General features: G+C 42.6%; 1 protein-coding gene and 1 long non-coding RNA gene across 3 annotated transcripts in view; one reads left to right on the forward strand and one right to left on the reverse strand.

Annotated features, from left to right (window-relative positions):
* Nucleotides 1-17,088, forward strand: part of LOC135109916 (glycine dehydrogenase (decarboxylating), mitochondrial-like) — a 19,391-nt gene continuing 2,303 nt past the window's right edge. The window contains exons 1-18 of one of the 2 annotated variants that reach the window (XM_064021807.1): nucleotides 1-145; nucleotides 235-501; nucleotides 7,018-7,232; nucleotides 7,595-7,759; nucleotides 9,551-9,776; nucleotides 10,632-10,828; nucleotides 11,359-11,617; nucleotides 11,996-12,079; nucleotides 12,510-12,599; nucleotides 13,044-13,229; nucleotides 13,549-13,733; nucleotides 14,213-14,414; nucleotides 14,775-14,891; nucleotides 15,438-15,583; nucleotides 15,956-16,103; nucleotides 16,375-16,464; nucleotides 16,594-16,711; nucleotides 16,951-17,058. In XM_064021807.1, coding sequence (XP_063877877.1) covers nucleotides 286-501; nucleotides 7,018-7,232; nucleotides 7,595-7,759; nucleotides 9,551-9,776; nucleotides 10,632-10,828; nucleotides 11,359-11,617; nucleotides 11,996-12,079; nucleotides 12,510-12,599; nucleotides 13,044-13,229; nucleotides 13,549-13,733; nucleotides 14,213-14,414; nucleotides 14,775-14,891; nucleotides 15,438-15,583; nucleotides 15,956-16,103; nucleotides 16,375-16,464; nucleotides 16,594-16,711; nucleotides 16,951-17,058 — 2,752 coding nt within the window. In that variant the 5' untranslated portion in view covers nucleotides 1-145; nucleotides 235-285. Of the gene's footprint in view, nucleotides 502-7,017; nucleotides 7,233-7,594; nucleotides 7,760-9,550; nucleotides 9,777-10,631; nucleotides 10,829-11,358; nucleotides 11,618-11,995; nucleotides 12,080-12,509; nucleotides 12,600-13,043; nucleotides 13,230-13,548; nucleotides 13,734-14,212; nucleotides 14,415-14,774; nucleotides 14,892-15,437; nucleotides 15,584-15,955; nucleotides 16,104-16,374; nucleotides 16,465-16,593; nucleotides 16,712-16,950; nucleotides 17,059-17,088 lie in introns of both variants that reach the window. The other variant, XM_064021808.1, reaches the window with a different exon arrangement.
* Nucleotides 9,856-11,462, reverse strand: LOC135109921 (uncharacterized). The gene is made up of 2 exons (XR_010272957.1): nucleotides 11,328-11,462; nucleotides 9,856-11,070 (listed from the first exon to the last, which is right to left on the reverse strand). It is a non-coding gene; the product is annotated as an uncharacterized LOC135109921 (long non-coding RNA).

Below are 17,088 nucleotides of genomic sequence, written 5' to 3' on the forward strand. Positions count from 1 at the left end.
TCTCCCTGCACCTCCCACCTCTCACCCCACAACACAGAACACCAGCCCTCCCTGCCCCACTCAAGGCCCACACCAGCACGGCGCAAACCACCAGCTCAGTTCATTTTAGGACGTCCGAGCGGCGTGATCACGGGAAACGAACTCGGTAAATTTATCATGTGGTGAATGATAGCTAGACTTCCCCCAACCCAAGCATTCTCTCTCTCTATCTGAACGTCTGGAAATATTTTGCAGCACTGAATGGTGACTATGTGCTGAGTTAAGGGCGAGAATTACAAAGACAAGATGTTACGCGTTACAATACACCATGTTTCTGGGCTGGAGGGATGCTGGGCGGTCCTCAGAATGGGTCACCGTAGGGGGCCGAGTGACCTCCGCCGCTTCCATACAAGTGCGTCAGCTGGGTCATCTCTCATCCCCCAAGCTGATGACTTCGCTGAACGCCATATTGGGCCGCGGAGACATGACCAGGAAAAGATGCTGAGTATGCTGGGGTTCAAGGTAAGGCCGCTACAGTTGTTTTGAATGCAGCATCTCAGCATCTCTCGCTACGCTGCATTTTTGCCCTAGCGCTCTGCCACCCTGCTACCCACCCGCTCCTCTCCTCTCTCTCTCTCTCTCTCTCTACCTTTAAACTAGCCTAACCATTTGTGTAATAATTCAAAAACCTATGAACAAATTTCATAGTTACTTTGTCATAAGAGGTGTATTTAAGTAATGAATATTCGCTGACAGTCTTATCCGAATCTGAGCATTAGTGTGGATACAGGTCAACTTTTTTCTAGTCTACCCCTATCCAGAATAAAACCTATTTCTCAAAAACCTACCAACAAAATTCAATGTCACTTTGTCACAAGATAGTTATTTAGTTAAAATATATGTGGTAAAATTTTTATTTGAATCTGAGCATTAGTGTGGAAATGGGAGTACTATTTGTTAAGGACCTTTAAGATTTCGCCGCGGTAAAAAAGAAGAAGAAAAACTCTACGGATTTTGCGCACCGCGTTTCACTTACTCTACGGGGAATGCCTGCCGCGTTTCAACAAGTATATCTAAAATGCTTCCCGCTCTTCCCAGTGTTGTTTATTATTGACAGAGGCTCTAGTAAATGTTCCCAGAGTGCTTGACAGTTGTCCAAGCGTTAAACAACCAATCAGTAACTCCAGGTATCTGTACAGTTGTGTGGTTTTGTAATGTCTTCTCACGCATTCAGGCGCCTCATCTCAGTAACTCTTGCAAATGGAAAATTCTCTCTCTCTCTCTCTCTCTCTCTCTCTCTCTCTCTCTCTCTCTCTCTCTCTCTCTCTCTCTCTCTCTCTCTCTCTCTCTCTCTCTCTTTCTTAATACTACACGCTTTTCATTATCATCATCATCATCATCATCATCATCATCATCATCATCTCATCATCATCATTATCATCATCATCTCATCATCATCATCATCATCATCATCATCTCATCATCATCATCATCTCATCATCATCATCATCATCATCATCATCTCATCATCATCATCATCATCATCATCATCATCATCATCATCTCAGCTTTATTTGGTGTTTTTACTGTTGTGTAAAATTAAAGTTTGAATGTTTGAGTCTTCTTCTTCTTCCTCCTTCTCCTTCTCCTCCTCTGTCTTATGTTTTTGGTCTATTTATGCAATGACATTTCTCTCTCTCTCTCTCTCTCTCTCTCTCTCTCTCTCTCTCTCTCTCTCTCTCTCTCTCTCTCTCTCTCTCTCTCTCTCTCTCTCTCTCTCTTATCATTACCAAACTGTAGACTAATAAAATGACACAGTTTATAGACAAAGCGGAGACCTCCCATCCATGTTAGTAAGAGAAGACGCACTAATGCACAGCCACATTTATGCCTATGCACACTCCACGCCCATCAACATTGAATAGATTTACCACGTAGATCTTTTGAATAACAGACTAAATAACTAATTGATTTTGCAAAGCCGCACATCAGTTATTCATCCTCTTCGTGTTCTTCCTCCTCCCTGCGTTCTTTACTTCATCCTCTTCCTCTTCCCGCGCTCCATACACCCACAATAAGTGAGGAAGGATATAGTGTAGGGTAAGAATGACCTTGGAGGCTCACACTGGCCTTGTGTATGCAAAAACCGGCCTTCTGTAGGCTGAGGATGACTTTTGCGTGGATACTCTGTTTAATGACCTTGAAGAGAGTACTGACTTGCGATAATGACAAAATAACTTAGATGTAGTAACTCTAGCAAAGACCTTGAGTATGGAGAACGACTTTGGGTAGGTATAATGCTCTAGGAAAGACCTTGAAGAGATTGTTGAGCTGCAGATGATTACATAAGAGGTGGTTTAGATGCAGTAACATGCCATTGTGCTAATTCGTGTACGTTCTCTATGAAAGATCTTGAATATACACACATAGACACTGTTGACCTGAAGTAGAGCAAAGCAGAGAAACAGATAGAAGACTAACTTATGCTTGCGTAACTTGGAACGGATGGAAAGCGAGACGGAGAGAAGAGACAGAAGTGAAGGTTCAAAAAGGAATTATAACTCTTACTACTACCATCATCAATGACAGGAGATAATATACATAACACCACGACTTGAAATAAATACACTCTCACTCTCAAACAACCTATTATAATCTTCAGGTGACAGCCTACCAAGTTCTCTCTCTCTCTCTCTCTCTCTCTCTCTCTCTCTCTCTCTCTCTCTCTCTCTCTCTCTTGGCCTCGCAACCGGTTAAAATCGGTTTCCCAGGCACGTGAGGAGAAGGGGGCAGGATGAGAAGGTAAGGTGGGGGCGGAGAAGAGACGAGGAGGAAGGAAGGGAGGGAGGAAGGTGGCGTGACTGTGAAAGAGAGAGCAGGCTGCAGTGTGCTTGGTGGTGGCGGTGGTGGTGGTGTTATGTTGAAGTCGATATGTCTGTCACTCTTGGCATGTGTAAGAGAGAGAGAGAGAGAGAGAGAGAGAGAGAGAGAGAGAGAGAGAGAGAGAGAGAGGGGGGGGGTTATATAACAGCTTGAATGATGATGGAATTGCCACAAAAAAAACATAATTACAGCTAGTCTAAACATTTCCACATTCTCTCTCTCTCTCTCTCTCTCTCTCTCTCTCTCTCTCTCTCTCTCTCTCTCTCTCTCTCTCTTCATCATTAATTAAACAGTACCATAGCGTGAAGATAAACAATGAAAACCTGTTTTTGACCTATATTCCCGTGTGTGTGTGTGTGTGTGTGTGTGTGTGTTTATCAGCCTTTCTACGCCGTCTTTTTGCGTGTATGTGTGTGCGTGATCATGCTCTCACACGCACACACGTAAACTAACCCTGCCATTTCATGATCTATGTATGCTTTGAGTAGCCAGGTTATTGATCTCTTCTGCTTTCTTCAGTCTCTCTGCACACACACACACACACACACACACTATTACTACTACTACTACTACTACTACTACTACTACTACTACTACTACGACTACGACGACAATGATGACTACTACTACTACACACACTGGCTCGATTCATTTACTACTACTACTATTACTACTACTACGACTACTGCAATTTTTCCAGTTTATACATCAATACAAGCTCTCGAACCAGCATATTGAGTCATATAAAGAAATCAAGCACTCACTGCACAGCAAAAGCATTAAAATTTATTACATTCCTGCAGTTCATAAAGAAGAAAATAAAGAGAATATATATATGTTCATTTTTGTTCCATTGGTTCTGTTAGTCAGCCATTAATGTGCCAAAATTACCCTTATTTTTTTTTTCCTTTATTTGACAGTATCCCTTTTGGTTCCTCCTTACTTGTCAATATCCCCATTAACACATACACCGTCTCCTTGAATTCTCCCTCTATCAATATTGCCTTTATTTTATTCCTTTACTTCTCAATATTGGCTTGATAATATACATGCACCTTGCCCTTGCTTCCTCCTTCGTCAGTATTGCCCTTATTATACACATGATGTCCTTGGTTCCTCCTTTACTTTCCCTGGGGCCACTTGCTTCCCCACGCCGTGTCTCCGGACCCTGACAGTGCTAAACATGAGGGCGTTTTATTTATATACCAGTGCTTGTTGCTGGCTATGGTGCAGGGCCAGAATGTTTCGCTCGCTACTACTCGTGCTACTGCTGCTTTTCAGGGTTCACGGCCAAGGCAAAGAGGTGTACTAGCTATAATATGTTGAAGTGTATTGATCTATCCTTTGTTTTCTGATAGAGGGGATTAAGCCAAGGATTTATATTTCTAAACGCTTTTTTTCTTTCATTAGGGATGTTTTCAAAGGCCTCAAAGATGATAGGAAGGTTTTTATGGATGCTCTTTTTTTTCATTGGTGATGCAGTATTCTTGTTAAACTACCACTAGAATCGTAAAAACGCTCATGATAACTAGATGCCTTGGGCTCTTAGACTAAAGCTGCCTAAACGCTTTGTTCTCTCATCAGGAATGTTTTCAAAGGCCACAGAGATTGTTAAATGAGTTTTCATGAGTGCCTCTCCCATTGATGAGGTAGTTTTCAATAGAGACCATCATAAGAATCGCAAAAATACTCATGAAAACTAGAAATAAAAAAAAGTCGACTATAGACCTCCATAAAGCTTTCGTCTCCCCTCAGGAATTCACACACGATTACCGTAGCTGGGTTTTCATAAGCGCTTTTCCCATTGATGAGACAGAATCCTTGTTAAACCGTCTCTAGAATCCTTAAACTATCCATGGAACCTCTAATTTCGACCAGAGCTGCCCGTCTATGCCATGTCATCCTAGCAAACTTATATAATCTCGTGTTTTCTAGTCGGTATCTCTGTCTCTCCTTCAGTGTCATAACCAACGCTCATTCTCTTGTCTCTTCGCCTCTCTACGCTGTTTACACCATTTGTTGACCTACTCTCTCTCTCTCTCTCTCTGCTACAATGAGTAGAAGTTGTGGCAAAATTTCTTCGTTGCAACTCTCTCTCTCTCTCTCTCTCTCTCTCTCTCTCTCTCTCTCTCTCTCTCTCTCTCTCTCTCTCTCTCTCTCTCTCTCTGCTACAATGACTAGAAGTTGTGGCAAAATTTCTTCGTTGCAACTCTCTCTCTCTCTCTCTCTCTCTCTCTCTCTCTCGACCCTCGCTACAGGTCCCCACACAATCTCTCTCTCTCTCTCTCTCTCTCTCTCTCTCTCTCTCTCTCTCTCTCTCTGTCTGAGTATAACCCCGTCTCTCGTAACCTCCTTCAGATAACAAGGGAACGGTTGAAACTTACGAAGATAAAAGACTGATAGGCAAGTGAAAAATACAAGGTCCTTCAGAAGAGTACATTTTTTCTCAGCCAATATGCTCAGAAATTGTTAGATACCCCGCATGTATTTTCTGGGTGTTGCTGTTGTTGTTGCTGCTGCTGCTGTTGTTGTTGTAGTCGTTGTTGTTGTTGTTGTTGTTGTTGTTGTTGTTGTTGTTGTTGTTGTTGTTGTTGTTGATGTTTCTTGTTGTTTTGTTCTTCTCTTCGTCCTTCTCCTCCTCCTCCTCTTCCTTTCCTTTTCTTCTTCTTCTACTCCTATAGCTCTCCTCCTCCTCCTCCTCTTCTTCTTCTTCTTCTATCGCATGGGTTATCTTAGATATGGTGAAAATAATGGCTTTTTCTCTCCATTTTTTTCAAATTACCTTTGGGTTATTTTAAAACGTATATTTCTTTTGATTACACTTTTTATTGTTTAATTATGACTGTTGGTTACACATAATATTTTTTTCTCATTTAGCATCACGTCAGTCATTAAATGCTCTCAGTTTAATTGGAAAGATCAATTACACTTAATGAATCTAGGGAGATTAATGTTACAAAAGTTCAGAATTAATAAGTACTCTGGGTTATGCACAAGTGGGATCAGGTTATTAGGGATCAGATATATATATATATATATATATATATATATATATATATATATATATATATATATATATATATATATATATATATATATATATATATATATAAAGATAGGAAAACGAAAAAAACGGGGTATTTGCCAACTTACATATCACCTTACAGATACAGTTGCAGAACACTCAACCCCCCATAGCTTGCTTATCTCAGTGACGATAACCAGCGACCTTGAGATAGAAACAGGCTGGGCTATAATTAATAATACACCTGCTTCACCTGCCCCTCATGTCAAAGGAAGATGAGAACTAAAGAAATTGAGTCTCTTCCTGAGATTAAGTTATTCTAAACATCCTTCCTGTAGTTTTTATGTCAATGGTCTGAATTCATAAATGCTTTGCTCTCATAACCGTTATTTTCAAAGGGCATAGAGATAATCAGCCAGGTTCTCAAGAGTGTTTCTCCTGTCAGTAATGTAAAAATCTTGTGCATCTGTCACTACAACCACAAAAACATTCTTAAAAATCCACGTCACTTCAAATAGAGCCTTTTGAAAATCATGGAGGTACAATATAGAAGTATTTCTAAATATGATTCTATTACCCATTCCTAAGATCAAATTGAGTTAGCCAGACATCTTTCCATCAGTCTATGTCTGCAGCCCATTCCTGAGATCAAACTTAGTGCAGACATACCTCCTTCTGTATCTATTACCCATAACACAAGAATCACAGACACCTCTCCTTCTGTATCTATGAACACAGGAAAGCAAAGGAAGCTGCAAAAAGTCATCAGGACAGAAACTGCATGCAAACATGAATCTGTATTCCTATAAGATTACTTTATTTATGGAAGAGGGACACAGGCCTAGGGCAACAAAAAGGAAGAAGAAAAGCCTACTGAGGTGCCAATCCCTAAAGAGAAAGCCAGAATGATTATCCAGAACTGGAGGATGAATAAGTCAACATGTTATTATATTCATATTCAAGGCACAACGCACTCACACACACACACACACACACACACACACACACACACACACACACACACACACACACACACACACACACACACACACACACACACACACACACACACACACACATCATTCACTACATAAATAATAATAAAAATACAACAATCTCCCTTACCACAGTCCCTGGATGAGCTGACAGATGCCGCCGTGCCTGAAAACATCCGTCTGGGGCGCGACCTGGAGGTGGACCAGCCGCTGGGGGAGCATGCTGTGATTGAACGCATCCGCTACATCTCCGAAAAGAATGAGATCTGGCGCTCCTACATTGGTATGGGCTACCACAACTGCCGGGTGCCGCACTCCATTCTCAGGAACATCTTCGAGAACCCTGGCTGGTGAGGGAATGATGGGGTGTAACTGAGCCTCAGATACTCTCATTCTATAAATCATGCCATATTTTCATCTATTGTCCTCATGTATAAGTTTATCCTTCATCATCATCACCATCATTGTCCCCATTTATCATGCCATCATCTGTATCACCATTATTTTCCTTCTCTATCCCAACTTTGTTATTATCACTACCATCATGACTGTTCCCCCTGTATCCTACCTTTGTCATTATCATCATCACCACCCTTCTCTGTCCCATATTATCATCATCACTGTCCATTTCTACCCCACTTTCAACACCATTACCATCCCACCTTCATTCCCACCACCATCACCACCATCACCAATCTCCTCTCCCCACCAGGACCACTCAGTACACCCCATACCAGCCTGAGGTGGCCCAAGGACGTCTAGAGTCCCTACTGAACTACCAAACACTTGTCACGGACCTCACTGGGCTGCCAGTGGCCAACGCTTCCCTGCTGGATGAGGGTACTGCTGCTGCTGAGGCTGTGGCCCTTGCCTTCAGGTGAGTCTTGAGGGGACCTGAAGGACTGGAGAAAGAATGGGTTGTTGTATGTGTTTATGGGTTTATGGGAAGAGATGTGAACTGGAAGACTGGAAGAAGAGTGTTTATTCAGATGAGTCTTGAGAGTATCTGAAGACTGGAAAGAGGACAGGTAGGTATAGAAAGTATGAAAGGTTGAGTGACTGGGTTTTGTGGGTAAGTGGAATGAGATGTGAACTTGAGAACAGGAGGAAGGGAATGATAAGCAAGGGAGTAGAAAGAAGGGGAAATAGAAAGAGAGAATCTGATAGTGTACAGTTTTGTGTGTTTATGGAAGGCAGGAGGAAGGGTGATAATGTTTAGTGGGGCATTTAAAGGAGTAGGGAAGAGAAAGGGAGGATTTGATGGTGTAGAAATCAAATGAAAGGTAATAAGGGTTTTGTGAGATAAGCTGACCCTACACAATCAATATTATTGCGCAATGTTCCGTATTGTACAATATTATTGACAGTGAATTGAAGAATGACACAATATATTGAAGACATCAAAAAGAGTTTGACATTTTATTGCACAATAAAAATGAGTCAATATATTGTGTCAATAATATTGATCGTGTAGGGTCCACTATACAAAGAATGGTGAAATGAAAGATAGGAGAAAGGATATAAATGTTGAGTGGGGAGGAGAAGGAAAAGTAGTAGAAAGAAGCAATAGAAAGAGTAGGGAAGAGAGAGAAAGAGAATGGGATGATACAAAATTGAAGGAGAAAGGATAATAATATTTTGTGAGGTAATAGGGAGAGTAAAGTATAGAAAGAGAAAAGGAAAGATAATAGGGAAAGAGATAAGATCATGAAGCTCATAATTATCTAAGAAACAGACAACCTTGAAAGTAACCACGTAAATGCTTATTATTACTTGGAGAAACTCCAAACTCAGCAATGATAAAGATAACTACTCAGTCTTTCTCCACCACCACCACCATCACCACCACCACCACTATCACTGGGCTTTTCCTCAAATATTAAGCTTTTTTATTTGACAAGTATACAAATCAAGTTCATAACAGAGACTTGAGAGAGTTAGGAGAGGTCACAGGTCAGCAGTCTATATAAACCCAGTGCTTAGAGAGGTCAGATAGAGTCAGGAGGGGGATACATTATTTCTCTGGTCTATCTGTCCAGAGTGAATATAATTCTTTCATGCCAAAGATATGGAACAGTTAGGAGAGATTACATTATTTCTCTAGTCTCCACAACTTCAATATATGACAAAGGCCAGGAATATTTAGAGGTTACAGTTTTCATGCCAAAGATTTAGAGTAGTCAGGAAGGATTACATTATTTCTCTAGTCTGTATAACTCCACTGCATAACAAAGGTCTAGAAACATTAGGAAAGACTTAAATAATCCTCTATTCTGCAACCCCAGTGCATGACAGACACTTAAAATAGTTAAGGGAGATCACAATATTTCATGCCAAAGTGCCTGGGATAGACAGATGGATCACATCCACATTAACACTCTTTCCCACACAACCAGGCAGAACAAGAGGTGAAAAAAGTACCTCTTAGACCAGCAACTCTCAATGAGATCCCACACCAACACCTCTCCTACTGACAAGCAACATTCAGTCACACCCACACTAACACCTCTCTTTCCCACACAACCAGGCAGAACAAGAGGTGAAAAAAGTACCCCTTAGACCAGCAACACCCAATGAGATGCCACCCTAACACCTCCCTGTACTCCTACCGACAAGCAACACCCAGTCACACCCACACTAACACCTTCTTTTTTCCTCACACAACCAGGCAGAACAAGAGACGAAAAGTGTACCTCTCGGACAAGTTACACCCGCAGACGCTGGCAGTGGTGCAGACAAGAGCTATTCCCCTTGGTCTTGAAGTGCTCATTGGAAACATTGCAGACATTGACTTCTCCAACCGGGATGCCTGTGCTGTGCTCTTCCAATACCCTGACACTGAGGGAACTATCACGGATTTCTCGGAGATTATTCAGAATGCTCAGACCAATGGGGTAGGTCATGGTGGTGGATGGCTGATGTGTTTTGAGTGTGTTTTTGTACGTCGTTTTGAGTGAAAGATGAGATGTAAGGGTTTGCTTGTTTGTGTGTGTGTGTGTGTGTGTGTGTGTGTGTGTGTGTGTGTGTGTGTGTGTGTGTGTGTGTGTGTGTGTGTGTGTTTGTTAGCGTTTTTTTGTTTTATTCAGTTTGTTTGTCATTCTCATTGCATTATTTATCTATATGTCTTTCAGTCTATTTATCTTTCTGTTTTTCTCTCTCTCTCTCTCTCTCTCTCTCTCTCTCTCTCTCTCTCTCTCTCTCTCTCTCTCTCTCTCTCTCTCGCACACGCACACACAGATATTGATCTACTCAAATATACATGAAATGACCTTCCTGAAAGCACTGCTACATCTCTCTTCTCTCCTCTCCTCTCATCTTCCTCATCTACCTCCTCTCCTCATCTCCTTCCTTTCCTATCCTCTCCTCTCATCCTCTGCTATCCTATTCTATCATCTCCTGTCCTCTCCTCCTCATATCTTTCCTTTCCTATCCTCCTCTCTTCTTTTCTCTCTTCTCCTATCCTGTCCTATCCTTTCCTTCTCATCTCCTTTCATCTCCTCTCCTATCATCTACATCCTCTCTCTCTTTTCCTCTCCTCTCCTCTCCTTATCTCCCTTCTTTCCTCTCTAAACCTCCTCTCATCCAACACCTTCACTTCATCTCCTATCCTCTTTCTACCTTCTTTTACTATTCTCCTCCTATTCCTATACCCCCTCCTTCCACTCCTCATTTTCCTATACATAACTCCCTCACCTGCATGTTTTTAACCCTCACATTCCTCATAGATAATCAATGGCACTCCCTAACAGACCATGGTGGTGTGTGCTACTGATCTCCTGGCACTCACCATCCTCCAGCCCCCAGGGGAGATGGGGATAGATGTAGCTGTGGGGACCTCCCAGCGCCTTGGTGTCCCCCTGGGTTACGGCGGCCCCCATGCTGGGTTCTTTGCCTGCAAGAGTCCCCTGGTTCGACTCATGCCTGGGAGAATGATTGGGGTTACCAGGTATTGCGGGGTGGTTTTGGTTGGTCTTGTTGTTGTTGATGTTGTTGTTGTATTTGTTGTTTTTGTTTTGGCTGCTTTTTCTTGTTTTTCTTGTCTTTTTTCTTCTCATTGTTCTTGTTCTTGTTGTTCTCACTATTGCTATTGTTGTTGCTGCTGTTGTTCTTCTTCTTGTTTTCTTCCTGTTCTTCTTGATTTGGCTACTCTTCTTGTTCTTGTTCTTGTTCTTGTTCTACTTCTTTCAGCTACTCTCATTAGAACCAATCAGCAGATCAATATAATCATGTATGTATATATTCCTGAACACTGGAGTGGGAATGTGTGTGTGTGTGTGTGTGTGTGTGTGTGTGTGTGTGTGTGTGTGTGTGTGTGTATGTGTGTGTGTGTGTCTGTGTGTGTGGCAGCTACTACAGTTCCTACAACTACACCATATTAATTCTTCAGGCTCCAAGACAAGACTGTAGCAATATAAAACATTAACTAATCCCTCCATCACCCTCACCTGTTCCTCACCCTCATCACCTCCCCACCAGGGATGCCAATGGGAAGGAATCATACAGACTGGCCCTGCAGACTCGAGAGCAGCACATCCGCAGAGACAAGGCTACCAGCAACATCTGCACTGCCCAGGCTTTGCTCGCCAACATGTCTGCAATGTTTGCAGTGTACCACGGTCCACACGGACTTAGGAACATTGCCAACCGGATCCACAATGCTGCCATTATTCTGAAACGTGGGCTGGAGGATGCCGGGCACATTGTTGAGAATCAGTTTTTCTTTGACACTATGAAGGTTTGGTGCAATGATCTTGAGTTATGGAATGGAACTTAACTTAAGCTTGTGCTGAATACAGTTCTTCCTTGATACTATGAGGATTTGGTGTACTTGTTGCCTTTATGAGTTGTAAAATGAGGGGTTAATTAGACCCTGTACTGCATAATGGTTGTGTTGTAGGACTTTACCAGAACTTACACTGAATAATGGTTAAGGTTGTGAGGGGTTTCTGTGAGTTTATAAGTGATACAAGATAGACTACTTTTTAAATTCAGATTACTGTCATTCCTACTCAGCATCACAGGGAGGAGGGGGAGGAGAAAGAAGAGGAGTATGTGGGCACAGGGATATTGGTCTGCCTTTCATCCTCTAGCCTCTGTTTTCTCCCTGGCTCAGGTAAATGCCACCCTGGCCACAAGTGAGATCAGGATGCGAGCCCAACAGAAGGAGATCAACCTTCGCTACTTCAGAGATGAGACGGTGAGCTGCTCCTGTGCTAATCTCGATTTGTAGTGTCTAAGAAAGTTTGTGACTTATGAACATAACATAAGAAGATAAGGGAGCTGCAAGAAGCCATCAGGCCTACACATGGCACTCCCTACATGAAATATATCTACTTAATTCCACCTATCAGCTTCATTCATGTATTTATCTAATCGTATAAAACTCCCTAATGATTCAACACTAACAACCTGATTATTGCACAGGAAAATAATGCATAAATTCTCTATTAATGATGATCTAACCTCTTATATCTTGCTGTCTTATACTCATCCATAAATTCATCTAACCTTACAAAGCTTCTTAGTGACTCAGCACAACACCTTGATTTATGAATGGAGAAATAAAGAATCCACTCACTGTTAAGGAAGATCTAAGCTTATGCATCTCACTGTCTTCCTTCCAACAGGTGGGCATTGCTCTGGATGAGACAGTGGAGAAGCAGGATCTGGACGACCTCTTCTGGGTGTTCAACTGCAGGAACACAACAGCTGATAAGGTAATGAGTGATCAGTAAAGGTGATTGGCTTTAGAAAGAAGTGATTTCCAAGTAATTTTAAAGTGATGAAGTTGAACATTCTTATTCAAACTCAAGAATAACTAAAAATCAAGCCATTATACTGTCAGTCTGGAAGTCAAGGGATAGATTTAAGAGCTATTAAATCCAAAATATGAAAATCTAAATCAACTACCATTGTTAAAAAAATACCAGCTTCAAATTCCGTTTACAGTACAGAAAATGTATATTAAGCACCTGTTTCTTACCTGAGTCTACTAGAATTCACCTTTCCTCAGGTTATAAAGGAGAAAAGCACTGCCTTTAGAATACAAGAAAAGACATATTAGTCACCTGTATGTTACCTGAATCTCCCTAAAATTCACTTCAAACTCTGCCTCTAGAACTGTGTCTTACCTGCATCTACTAGAACTTAACCTTCCTCAGGTGACAAAGCACTTAGGAGAGCAAGCGCTACCACCAGAACACCTGAGCAACACACAGTTCAAACGCACCTCAGAGTTCCTGACACATCCGATCTTCAACACACACCACTCAGAGACCCAGCTGGTGCGCTACATGAAGATCCTGGAGAACAAGGATGTCTCCCTGGTGCACTCCATGATCCCCCTGGTGAGCAGATGGGGAGTGGGACTAGAGGGGCCTGAGCTGGGCAGGTAATGTGAAAACCCAGACCTACGTAACATCAGTAGCATTTAAAAGCAAGGAACAAGAGATGCTGTAGGTAGTGAGGGACAAGCATGGCTGTAGAGCAATCACACAGATTAAGGGAGCAATGACAGATTACCTTAAGTTAACCAATAAGAATTCTCCACTTCAACCAGACTGTCCACACTTGGCAGTCTCCACCACTCACCCCAGGGTCCTCACAGTGTATTTTTCTCCACACACACACCTCCCAGTACCTCCAGCTGTTCCGTGTGTCTCCCAGGGCTCCTGCACCATGAAGCTCAACAGTTCCACGGAGATGATGCCATGTAGCTTCCCCCACTTCACGGAGATCCACCCCTTCGTCCCCCAGGAGCAGGCATTGGGTTACCGCCTCCTGTTTGAAGAGCTGGAGAAAGACCTGTGTGAGATTACCGGCTACGACAAGATCTCCTTCCAGCCCAATAGGTGTGTGTTTTTGCATGGCTGTGTTAAGGGTTTGAGAGAGTGAAGTCCTGTCCCTGTGTATCTGTCTGGTGGTTGGCTGGTTTTTGTTTGGTTTGTGGAGGTTTCTTACTTCTGTCATCTCTTCTTGTGTACAGGGCTTGAGATTGTGAGGTTCTGCCTGCCTGCTTATCTGGTCTTGGCTTTAGTTTGTATACGTTTCTTGCCTCTGTCACTTCTTCTAATTCACTCCAGATGTATTTGTGTGCGAGTAATTCAGAAAGTTTTAGTACCTCAAAGAATTCCACTTACCAACCTGCACTCTCCTCTTCCCTTCCTCAATCTGACCTCAAGAACTCCTACTGCACCCTTCCCTTCCCCATTTACACCCCAAAAAAACTCACTTCCTCTCCCACTCTCACCTCTCAAAGAACTCCCTTAGTCACCCAAACTTTTACTCTACCTTCCTCACTCTCAACCAAAGACCCTTCCTTCCCCCACAGTGGTGCCCAGGGTGAATACGCTGGGCTGCGCGCCATCATGTCCTACCTTGACGCACGAGGGGAGGGCCACCGCAATGTGTGTCTCATCCCCACCTCAGCCCATGGCACCAACCCGGCCTCCGCTCAAATGGCTGGCATGAAGGTGGAGCCTGTGAATGTGGATAAGGACGGCTCAATTGATATGGGCCATCTAGTAGGCAAGGTGAGGACTGGTTAGTTGAATACACCACTGCAGGTGACCATGAATGACTGCTTAATAGATTGTGGCATTGGGAGAAGGTACAGACTGATTATTCTTGATTTTAGCAGTGGGAGAAGGTGTGGATTGACTCACTGATGACAGATAAAGTCCGCTAGATCTTGCTTACATATTCTACTCTTGCATAGCAGGTCATGGCACTGTTATAGAGTGTCAAGTGGCAGTGGTAGAAGTTAGGTACTGATTTAATGGTGCCAGATTCAAATTAGCTCATATATTCTTCTCTTGTTTTGTTAATCTTGGCACCGCAGTTGTGATATGTGAGAGAAGATACAGACTGATTGATCCATTATTCATCTGCAGATCAAGAAGCATGAGAAGCAATTGGCATGTCTCATGATCACATACCCGTCCACCAATGGCGTGTTTGAAGACAACGTGAAGGACGTCTGCCAGATGGTGCACGATGCTGGGGGACAGGTAATGTTATCAGGCTCTTCCTCTCACCTCACCCACCATACAGTGCTCACTACTAACACTTCTCTCTGCTGGTGTTGAAGAAGAAATTAATTAGTGACTCTGGGTTCCTTTCTTTCTAAAATATCATGCGTAAATTTTCTGTTATCCTCCAAACTTTACTCTGATCTGTTACATGAGTTTCTGGGAGTTAAGATATGTAGTGTAAGGAATTATAGACACAAACTTTCTTTTTTTTTTAAGTGTATGTGAATTTTCATTATTGTTCATTATACATTACACACACCTATTGCATGGCTATGAAGATAAATAAAGTATAGTGTTAGGAATTATGAACACAAACTTTCTTTCTCCGAGTTATAACCAGTCACTGAACACACACACACACACACACACACACACACACACATACGTCACATATCCCCCTTCATAAATCTGTCTAATCTTTTAAAACTTTACACACACACACACACACACACACACACACACACACACACACACACACACACACACACACACACACACACACTTGTCCACATTTGTCCACAGGTGTACCTCGATGGCGCCAACATGAACGCTCAAGTGGGTCTGTGCCGGCCGGGAGACATTGGGTCTGATGTGTCTCATCTCAACCTCCACAAGACCTTCTGCATCCCACATGGAGGAGGAGGACCTGGCATGGGACCGATAGGAGTGTGAGTCAGCTTCTTCAGTAGTCATGCAAGCTCCAATAATCGGTTCTCTCTCTACTGCTTGACAATCTTTTTCTTGCCCACCTACAATTCTTTATTTTTTTTGTGCTGCAGCTTCCTTTTTATCACTTTGTAGCCTAGAAAAGGACTAAATCAATCTTTCCCTTTCTCTCTCTCTCCTTCTAGCATTGTGGTATTCAATGGTGTACATATAAATACTTCAGTTAGTACCATCAATTAAACTCTGCATTACTATCTCAGATACCTTTATGCACAAGTCAGTTTAGGATAGACAATACACACAAGCAACATATAATTTCACAAATAAACTTAGATCTCTTGCTTATATTCACCTGGCTGTCCTCTAACTCCCAGTAAGCGTCACCTGGAACCATACCTGCCCAGCCACCCTATTATAGACCCCATGGCCCTCATGCAGAAGCGAGCCCGAAGCTTTGGTGTGGTGTCTGCTGCTCCCTATGGTTCTGCTGCCATCCTCCCCATCTCCTGGGCCTATGTCAAGGTGAGAAGGGATAGAATCAAGTCTTTAATGTGTGTGTGTGTGTGTGTGTGTGTGTGTGTTTTATTATCCTTTTCTTTTCCTTTGGTACTCCTTATTATTCTTATTTCTTTCCATCTTCTTTACTTTTCTTTTCCCTCTTTTCCTCTTCCTTCTCCTCCTCCTCCTTATTTTTCTGTTAATTTCAAGATAAGTTTCTCTCAAGTAAGATCATGCTGTATGTGTATTGAGGGAGATAACTGATTTAAGTGAGCAATGTGTTTCTCTCCCTCAGATGATGGGACCAAAGGGACTGCGAAAGGCGACACAGGTGGCCATCCTGAACGCCAACTACATGGCCAAGAGACTGGAGAAGGACTACAAGGTGAACTCTCCAGTGGCTCATTCCTTTAAGATCTTTACTGCTTTCCTAGTCAATAAGAGAACCAAAGAACCAGAAACAGTAATTAGTTTGATGCCTATTTCACAGCCTTCTCTTCACTCCCTCCTGCAGGTGCTGTACCGTGGCTCCAATGGTCTGGTGGCTCATGAGTTTATTCTGGACATGCGAGAGTTCAAGAAGACAGCAGGCATTGAGGCGACAGACATTGCCAAGCGCCTTCAGGATTATGGTGTGTGAGGATGCTGCTGTTTATTTTGCTCCTGGTCCTGTTTCTTTTACTATTATTCTTTCTCTTCCTTATTCTCTGCATATACATTACTATATGAGCTTAGTTGTGACAAAGTGAATTACTCAATCAGAATTTTCATCCTATAATACATCTAAACACCCATTCAATGCCCTGTGATATATTTATATACTCCAGTTCTTTATGTTTTAACTCCTCCCACCACTCCTTTTCTCTGGCAGGTTTCCATGCCCCCACCATGTCCTGGCCGGTGGCTGGGAGTCTCATGGTGGAGCCTACTGAGTCTGAGGACAAGGGGGAGCTTGATATGTTCTGTGATGCAATGTTGTGTGAGTGCTGCTCATCTGTTGCCATTTCTA

The sequence above is a fragment of the Scylla paramamosain genome, chromosome 19 (genome assembly GCF_035594125.1).
Source record: "Scylla paramamosain isolate STU-SP2022 chromosome 19, ASM3559412v1, whole genome shotgun sequence".
Lineage (NCBI taxonomy): Eukaryota > Metazoa > Arthropoda > Malacostraca > Decapoda > Portunidae > Scylla > Scylla paramamosain.